A 10106-nucleotide genomic window follows, 5' to 3' on the forward strand; every position below is an offset into this window, starting at 1 on the left:
ATAAGCTTTCGTGGGTAAGAACCTCACTTCTTCAGATGCAAGTGACCTCAAGAAGTGAGGTTCTTACCCACGAAAGCTTATGCTCCCTAACACGGCTACCCCTCTGATACTTAATGTGGTGTCTTCACTGCGGTAAGTCGATGGCTGATGCTGTGAAATAGTTAAATTTTGACAATTAAATGGAGGCTTGAGAGTCACGATCCAAATTATATTTTCACACTTCTCGGCAGTTCCCCTTGTTTGTCTGCAGTCTGTGAGACACCAATCAGCAGGCATTCAGTTTGGCTAGCCAGTGCTATTGAATTTGATTGACTAACTGTTCAATGATCACTGCTCACTTTATAGTTGATATATTACACTGACCATTTTGAGGTTAGATGTAGTCAAAAATATATTGTTTGGCTATTGCTGCCCTCAAGTCATGCTGAATCTGACTTGATTTTGCCACTTTTATCCTAAGAATCAAACTGCCTGATGTATAGATGATGGTACTTCATAGTTCCTTATCTGATTATTTATAGTGGCTATGATACCTACTGTTGATGAGGTCAATACATTTGTGCCACTTGTTCAAACAATTTAGTATTTGCAATAAAAGTTTTGTTGATAAAATTACATTCTAAACTGTGACTCTTTATAACATAGGTGTTGCTACTTTCAGAAAAACAGAGTGAAACCCGTATAAGGGACTACCCTTAGAAGGCATCCTGAGGCTGCATATCTGGCCTGATTCTTCACTGCCTTGCACCCAGTATAGCTATATATATCCGTGCAACACAGGGGATCACGATATCCAGCCAACTGGATTTGGTAGCAGTTGACATCCACTTTACACAGGTGTAAATTACTACACAGAATGCAAAGCAGTGGAGTGTCAGGCTCATTGAGTACTATTCTGTTTCTGTGAGAAAACTACTTTTCACTGATTTTCTGTCTCCCTTGAGTGGTCCTTTAAGTTTCTGTGTAATAGAAACGTGCACTTCCAAGCTGACTTCTTAACAAATTTAATTGTTTACTAAACAAATGAGTGATTTATAAAAACTGCTTTTCTAATCCACAGAGAGACCGAAACCGTGCTGAACTCCTTGATTTCCTAAACTCCGCCTTGTAATGGAAAGAGTGCCGAGCAAGGACGTGTATATCTCCCAAGCCAACCGGTCCTCATGCCTAGCAAACCACAAAGGAAACTCAGGGAAAAGGGCACCATTTGTGACAAGACCAGACTCTTGTGCTGTGAAGACAATCAGTGTCCTTTACAATTGGCAAAATGAAGAGTTACTGCTAACTTGTTTATTAATATCCATGTCGTCCTTTTGAGATCCTAAAGTAATAGCCAAGTTGCAATGTTGTATGAGTGCTTAAAATGTGTTGCTGCTGCTGATCTGAAGTGAAATGACATTATTGTACTTCAGCGAATCAAATACATCCCAGAGCTGCATGCAGAGCACACTCATAATTTCAAATGTCTTTAATGTTTGTGGTAGCTGAAACACAGCAGTGTACTAGCAGGTCATCTGCTTGAAAAATTAGGTGTTTCTGTATATATCTTTCTTAGTGGTGATTTTATTTGTTCTAAAGACCACGATGACTCTTTGTGAATAGTACATCTACAGAAATGAATATCTTTTTTAACAGTCATCTTCACTATGTTGCTTTCTCAAAAAGTTTGAGACTCAGCCTTCTCATGGGTGTTTATTACCATTTGTCAAAGCTTGGTAACAAATTTATAATTAAAATATTCTAGAGTAATAAAAACAGCTGAATATTTTTCTTCAGAACTAGAAGCAGAAAGGACTCCTTTGGCACTGATCAGTTATGTTTTGAACACTAGTGCGTACACTTGCTATGTCTAGATTGCTGCACATTCTGACTTCTAATCACTCTTATGGGTGCCCATGCTTCAGGGGGAGAGGTCCCGGTGTACGTTGCAACAGTACTAAGAGCAATTGACTTCAACGGGAGTTTCATATGTAGAATGATCATACGATACATGAGCCGTAGTTAAAACGCACAGGCAAAAACACTTGGGGCTGAGTTTGAACAAGCGTACCAAGGTATGTGACATCACAGCATTGTGCCAAGGAGACTTTGTGAAACCTTCATACAATCCAGAAGCCAGTTTTATAAATTATTTGATGTTAAAAAATTGTATATGGATTCTAATAACTAGAGAATTATGATTTAGCAAAGCACTTATGTCCATCCCCATTCAGAATAGTATTTAAGTGGGTGCTTAGTCCCATTGGCTTCAGTGGGGTTGAAGCACATGCTTAAGTGCTGTCCTGTAGTGAGGCCTAGGGAAGGAGACTGGGGATTAGGAAATCTAGGTTCTATTCCTTGGTCTACCACTGACCTGTCACCTAATCGCTTTCCATTTTCATATTGGTAGAATGAGAGTGATAACATTTATCTGTGTAAAGTCTTTTGACTCCCTTGGATGAGAAGTACTGGAGAAGTGGAAAGTAATATGGAGTAGCACTAACTTCTTGGTCATTAAAGTTGAAACTGACTTTTCATTATAATCCTGATTTCCATCCCATTCCCATAAGAAACCAATGTCCCTGCAATTTCACAGGCACGTTGTATGGAAGGCTAGAATTTCTCTGGGAAGTATTGGGGGGAAATCAGAATTTTAAATTAAAGAGCTGTTTTCGAAACTCCCCAGTGGGTTGACTTTTTGCAAAAATGTTGTTTTCGGCTTCACATATCTCCAGAATGGCTTGGCCTACAAACTCCACCTTTGTCTTGTCTTGTCAGCCCTGCTGAGGAGAATTTAGCTGCTTTTGGAAGGGGGAGGGGAGTTGTTTTGTGGGGAGTGGGGATTTGGGGGATTATTCGGATAAATACAAAGATGGGTAGTCTCTAAGGTGCCACAAGTACTCCTGTTCTTTTTGCAGATCCAACACTGCAGCCCTCTTCCCTGCCTTATGAGAGCAGGGGTATGAAGAGGTAGCAGTGGAAGGTGGGGCCAGACTCCTGTTAAAAAAATGTCCAACCCAGTTCGGAAAGATCAAGAAGAAGCTAGAAGGAATTGGGGAAACTGACCATCTTGCTTATACAGGACTGCACTTCTTTTTAAGCAGAATATTTGGGTATTTCAGATCCCATCGTAAATAAGCCATTCTGTGCGGTTTTGCTCTGGGTTTGTGATTTTGTGCATTGGGCTAGCGTAAAGAAAGACTGCACAGAGGAAGCTCTGCCTTAATAGCATTTCTCTTATTTTGTGGTGCTGGATTGCCATCCCCAAATGTTCAAAATCTTGAGTCAGGCCCCCAGAAAGAGATTTAAAAATAATTATTTGGGGGTTCTTTTTATTTGCCTGTTGTTGGGTTTTTTTTTTTTGAGCCTTCAAGGTTCACCCTAGTCACAGTTCCAAGCTTTTCTCTGCTAGGAACGGAAATATTTTTTAAAATGAATTCTGAGCTTTTTGTGTCAGAGTTTAAGGCCAGGAGGGATCACCAAATCATCCGGTCTGACCTGCATATCACAGCCCACTGCCTACCAGCCATCCACCCCCCTTACGTCCAGGAGTTGGGGCTTTAAGTGAACCGTACATCGCAAGAGCTGGCAACATGGGTTTATCTTCGTTTCCTGTTATCAAGGCCTGCCATGTGGGCTGCATCCACGCACAGCTGTTTTCACATCCATATGGTACAACCATTTAAAGTATTTTTGAAGGTTTGTAAATATCAACATTCATCTGCAGGTCAGTGTTGCTGCAGCAGCTGTGTTGAACTGGAGGTGGGGGGCATGAAATGTAGGGTAAGAGATCTGGATGAAACTGGAAGGGACTAGAATGATTGGGTGCATGGATGGGGGCTAGGGGACCTGGAGAGACACAGAGTCTGGGCACATAAATGGGTGGTATGGAGCATTCTTCAATGTACAAAAGCTTCCTACATCCTTGCATCACCACCCTTCCTGGGGATCACAGCTAAGCTAACCCCTAGATTTAAACTTTTGGCACTTAATTAAAAAAAAAACAGAAATTTCCAAACATAAATCTGAGTTTCAGTCTTACCTTCTTTTTCATTATGTTTCTGTGAAATCCAGCTGCCACCACCCTCCCCTCAGTTTTTTCTTTACAAACTTCCTAGCCCTCCCCATCCCCCTTTTTTAAAAATCATTTTAGGAACATTTTGAACACTTGAAGAGGGAAGAGATTCAGCCAGGTCCTAATGGGAATACCATCCTGTACCATTTACTCTTACCCCATTCTGTTTGCATTGTCCATACAATCTTAACTTTGCCCCATCTTGTGCAAAAAATATAAGTAGAGGTTGAAATAAATGACTAGGAACAGAGAGTGTCCCATTCAAAGCACCCACTTCCACTATACCATAGCACACTATGTACTACAACTTCATACTGGCCAACACCCAGTGATGAGCTGCCCAAATCTAAGGAACCGGTTCCCTACTGGGGTTCTTTGGCGACACTTCGGTGGCAGGTCCTTCAGTGCCGCCAAAGACCCGGAGCGAATGAAGGACCTGCCGCTGAAGTGCTGCCGAAGACCCGGTAGGGAACTGCCCAGCGTGCCTTCCAAAACAGCCTACCCCGCACCCCCCGTCCTGCCCCCAACTTCCCTCCTCAGAACCCGCAACCCATCAACCCTCCCCCCTGCTCCTTGTCCCCTGAACACCCCCTCCCAAGACCCCTCCACCCTAACTGCCCCCCAGAACCCCACCCCCTACCCAACGCGCCCCGCTCCCTGTCCCCTGATCCCATCCACCCCGACAGACTCCCAGAACACCCACGCCTACCCAACCCTCCCGCCCCCTGACCGACCCCTCCAACCGCTCCCTGGCCTTTATCCAACCCCTCCTCGGCCCCCTTACCATGCTGCTCAGGGCAGCGTATATGGATGCCACTCGGAGCTGCAGAGCTGCCCAGGAGCGGTCCAGAGCACTGGCACCGGCGGCACAGCACGCTGAGGCTCTGCGATAGGGGGGAAGGCGGGGGAAGGGCCGGGGGAGCCTCCCCAGCTGGGAGCTCAGGCGGGCCGGACAGGACGGTCCCGTGGGCCAGATGTGGCCCACGGGCCGGAGTTTGCCCACCCCTTTAACAACCGGTTCTGAACCGGCTTCTAAATTTAAAAAACGGTTCGTCACGCGAACCGGTGCGAACCGGCTCCAGCTCACCACTGTCAACACCAGTATAGAACTCTGACACAACTTAATGTTCCCAAGAAATGTATTCCTCTTGAAATCCTTACTTAGACATATGGACAGGTTTTCAAAAGTGCTTACCCGACAGCTAAGGCTGGATTTTAAAAAAAGCTCCTCTCTCATTTAGGCACTAAATGAAATGGCTAGAATTTAAAACATGCGTAATTCCCCTCAGAGCAGCTGGATGCTAACTGCCATTGAAAATTCATCCATTTCTTTTTAGGTGCCTAAATGACAGCTGCTGAACACAGAGCTCTTGAAAAATCTGGGCCTCAATAAAACCAAAAAAAGGAAATTTCTGTTTATATCCAACTATATCCAATTTCCATGATAGAATGAAACAAAGGAGCATAGATGTGGAGTCATTGGGGTGGGAAGATCAGGATTAAAGAAGGTTTATTTAGCTGTGAAGAATAAAGTTTATTCTTGCTCAATCTATACTTGTAAAATGACCCAAATATTTAAAAGGGGTAGATTTTTTGTAAAATAATTTTTTGAGGTGGGAAGGGATGTGGGTGTTAATATGACTATAATGAAACGTACTTTCAGACTTTAAACATTTTTTGTTTTGTTTGGGAAGACACTACTTTGCAGTGTGTAAAATATTTCTTGATGCAGAATCAACATTACAGATGCACAATGCTTAAATTAATCGACCATGCATTATTTGAGGGCAAAAGAATCTGTACTTTTTAAAAAATGAAAATTTGCTGCCAATACTTAATTTTCAGAGATACTGTTGTTTCCGTAGGTGACAGTTCTGAAGTGCCCCGGCAGAGGGCATCATCGTCCATTTGAAACTTAGGGACTGTTTTAAGACTTGCAAGTGGGTTTTTTTCTTTCTTGTTATGAAACTGAACAACCCCTGCAATTTGACTACAAGGCCCTGATCCTGCAAAGCCTTGAGCACATATTGCTTATTTGTGCACCTTTTCTAATGACTTCCTGTGATTTTAACCCAATTTGTTGTTATTTCCCCACTTTTGGTTGTACTAGTGAGACCAGAGCCCTGTGGGCTACCTCTGATAACGGAGGGCAGAGTTAGAACCCAATATTGGTTTCAAAATCCCTGTTTTTAACTAGAATACAGCTGCAGCATAATAAACAGCTAAGCTCTGTCTTTAGGGCCGCCTGAAGATAGAAGGGAATATGAAGGGCCAGGTTTTCAAAAGAGTTCAGTTCCTATTTAGGCACCCAAATGGAGTGGCTAGATTTTCAAAAAGGGCTCAGTGCTGGGGGCTGAGCTTTTTTGGAAATCTGGACTTTGCCGTTCACCATCTGTTTAACAAACCATTTCAGGCTTCTGCTGCCATTTCTACATGAGAACTGGCTAAATAACACGTAGCAATGGAAACAGCATCACATCTCGATTTAATGCAGAGCTGGACCAATGAATGATTCATAAACTAAAATGGCAGCCTTTGTCCGCTTGATGCATCGTTTGGTAGTGGAAAAGCGAGACGTGTGTGATCAAACCTGTGCTAGAGATGGCCCAGGCCTGCACTACAGCTTCCATCACTGGTACCACAAATATAACCACATGCAGATTTTCCTAGCACAGACATAGGCCAATGAGCACATGTAGCAGCAACAGGCACTTCAGTGAGATCAAAGGGTTGTAGCTAGAATTGCGTAGAAGGAGTGAAAGCCAGCCTGGCTTTCAGTCATTGGCAAGGATCCTGTCACTCCAGCATGCTACACTCCAGGATTACAGCAGGACCAGTGATCTTAGCAGGGAGCTCAGCCATTTCTTTAGGCAGACTTCCACTATTGAGGAGCAAGCAACAGACTGGCACCTTTAGAGGGTGATCTCTTTGGGGGCAAGGACCAGTGCACTGGGGCCCTGACCTGGCCTCTATGCACATCTGGGATACAAAGATGAAGTAATACTCTCCAGGATTAGCTGCATGGGGCAGAAAAGCATGTTCACGTTTTCTCCCATCCCTCTGCTATGCCAGTCACTGCGCAAGGTTAGATTATTTGGAAGAGCTGAAATGTAATTGTGACCAAACTATGGAGGTGCCCCTTGTATTAACTAGAGTGTTATAAGGGGGGAGAAAGGAGAGAGCTCCACAATTCATTAATTTATAAAGTTGAGTCACACCACTTTCATAAATCATCACCTGCTCCACTGCTTACTCTAGAGCCCCCTCCCACGCCATCGCTGTCCTTATTGAGGCCCCTGAGCCTGTAAATATTTACACGTGTTCAGCACGACTTCAGAGGGACCACTCGCCTTGTGCAAAATCAGCCAGGTGCACAAGTCTTCAGGGGATCGGGGTCTGAGACAGCCCTTCGTGTTTACAATCTGTTACTATATATGGGCCAGATTGTGGCCCAGTTACGAGTGGCGACACAAGGAAGTAAGGCGCTCCTTTGTGCCAGCGACCCACGCCATGGTAGCAGTGCCAGGAGGATGGCAGGCTCTGTAGGGCTGCTACCACTCCACATGGTACCTGTAGCTGGGACTGGGCAGGGCTTTGCAGGTCCTTCCATTGCACGGGGAGCAAAGCAAAACCAGGAGACACCCAGAGTCACTATCTGCTTCCCAGGCTGCTCCTGGGGCAGCCCAAGCGTTCATTGCCCCTGGCTGGGCCGCCTGGGCCCTGACTGAGCGCTGTATGTACAGTGCCTGGCACATCGGCGCCCTGGTTCTGGCTGGGGGCTCTAAGCACTACTACAATGTTAATAATAACACATGCTAGCGCCCAGGAGCAAATACAACCACAGCAGCAACTTTAATGAGCGCTAGGTTAGAGTAAAACCATCAGTTTCCGCTCCTCACTCGCCCATTTTGAGGTGCACCGATTAACACACAGACCTGATTGGAAACAGATTCGTTACGATTTAAATGCTGGGTTACAGCTGTAAACCACTTAGCTTCAGAGAATGTCAGCTCCTTGGCAGTTGTTTAATCCTAGTTCTTTATCTCCTTAAATCTCAACAGCTGCATGCTGCCCCGGTCACTGCTTGTGTGGAAGGGTGGCGAACAGGCACGGCACGTTGGATTTGGGCCTGTTACTGTTCAGTCATTCTCTAGACTTAGTTAGCACTATAAACGTGCATGGCACTTTGCAGGCAGGAAGCCCTGGTCCCTGGCCCGAAGAGACAAAGCCTGGACAAGTGCTGCTAGACGATGGGAGGGCCTGGCATGCAGGGATAAGACCATGTGGCTGGCTGGGTTTGTCCTGCGGGGCTCGTGGTGATTCTGGCTCTATTTTGAATTGCTAGTTTTGTTTGTAGCCTCACATGATGTTTAGGATCACGAGGGGGCTTTGGATGAGAAACGGGAAGGGGAAGTTGTTGTGGGGCTGGGTGGGGGACACACAAATTCTTGAGGTTGGGGGCAGAGAAGAGGAAGGGAAGGAAGGGGCAGCAGCAAGAGCGGAGGCATAACAGACGAGGCAGCCAATGAAATGTGCAGAGGGCCTTGGGAGGCGGGAGCAGGGGGCCAGAAGCAGACACCATTGGCCAGGATGAGAAAAGCCCCAAACTGTTTATGGCTGCTAATAACCAACTCATGCAATAGTCGATGTTTTGCCGAACACTCGTTTCTCCCCCTCCCCAGCCTCCTCTTGTAAAGCGATGCTCACAGTGTGATTGAACCAACTGACAGAGCCCTGGCTTTTTGGACTATACCGAGCCGACGTGCCTAAAATCCCTATGCCCATCAAAGGGCATCTGCTGTCGCCTACTGGCTCTATGCACATCCTGGCCTGCCCAGCTGTGCAGCTCTTCCTGTGCCCGAAGGGGTGCTGAGTTTGGCCTTAAATGGTCAATGAAACCCACCTCAAGCAGAGGCAACGTGTGTGGGGGGGGGGGAGGTCATGCAGGGTCACATTCCTCCCTCCCCTGATTTGCTGCTTGGCTCGTATTGAGTTAAAAGCTTATTTCTTATTTCCGATCTAAATTTGTCTAGCTTCAACTGCCATCCAGTGGCTCATGTTATAGCGGTCTCTGCTCCATTGCCGAGCCCATTGTTAAATATTTGTTCCCCATGTAGGTACTTACAGACTGTGATCAAGTCACCCCTTAACCTTCTCTTTGTTATGCTAAATACATGGAGCTCCTTGCACTATAAGACATGTTGTCTACTTCTTTAAACACTCTCATGTCTCTTCTCTGAACCCTCTCCAATTTGGCACCAGCCTTCTTGAATTGTTGGCACCAGAACTGGACCCAGTATTCTAGTAGCGGTCACCCCAGTGCCAAACACAGAGGTGAAATAAGCTCTCTACTCTGATTCGCGATTCCCCTGTGTACAACATTGTGACAAACAGAAGAGAGTCAAGTATCGGGGGGAAGCCGTGTTCGTCTGTAGCCACAAAAACTACAAGGAGTCCGGTGGCACCTTAAAGACTAACAGATTTATTTGGGCATAAGCTTTCGTGGGTAAAAAACCCACTTCGTCAGATGCAAGAGTCAAGCAGCTCCAAGCTACTGCTGTTAAAGCTCTCAGCTCTACAAAGAAGATGACCTTGCAGATGTATTGTGGGGATTGCTGCCTGAATTTCAGTGGGGCCGGGTACCCCCAGCTCTCATTAGTGTCAGTGGGTGGTGTGGAAAACATTGTGTGTCCATTTCAATGGCCCAAAATCAGGCCTTCTATGATTTTGTGGAAGAAATAGGTGTATGGATGTTGCAAAAGCAACATTTATGGGCCCATGTGCTGACTTGGCTGTTCCCCCATCCCCAGCCAGCACAGCACAGCAAATCTCCTCCAGGGTGGGACTAGGAGGAGCAACGTTTGTGAAATTTGGGGCACGGCTGGATGTTTCTGAGTTAAAACAAGCTGGCCATGTCCTAACTGAGCTCTTTATAGCTGTGACTGTGATGGTGCCAAGAAGGGAGATTGCTATGGGCTTCACGGGAGCCAGGAGCAGGGCACAACAGCCACGCACCCAGGTCCCCTCGTCCTGCCTCTCTTCAGACACGCAG

At 45.8% G+C, this 10106-nt stretch overlaps 1 protein-coding gene across 1 annotated transcript in view; it reads left to right on the top strand.

Moving 5' to 3' along the window:
- LOC117874436 (protein AF-9-like) overlaps positions 1–1755 on the top strand; it is a 24451-nt gene extending 22696 nt beyond the window's left edge. The window contains exon 7 of the mRNA XM_034764554.1: positions 1061–1755. Within this exon, the coding sequence (XP_034620445.1) occupies positions 1061–1111 (51 nt within the window). The 3' untranslated portion in view covers positions 1112–1755. The remainder of the gene's footprint in view (positions 1–1060) is intronic.
- The last annotated feature ends 8351 nt before the right edge of the window (positions 1756–10106 follow it).

The sequence above is a fragment of the Trachemys scripta genome, chromosome 3 (assembly GCF_013100865.1).
Source record: "Trachemys scripta elegans isolate TJP31775 chromosome 3, CAS_Tse_1.0, whole genome shotgun sequence".
Taxonomy (NCBI): domain Eukaryota; kingdom Metazoa; phylum Chordata; order Testudines; family Emydidae; genus Trachemys; species Trachemys scripta.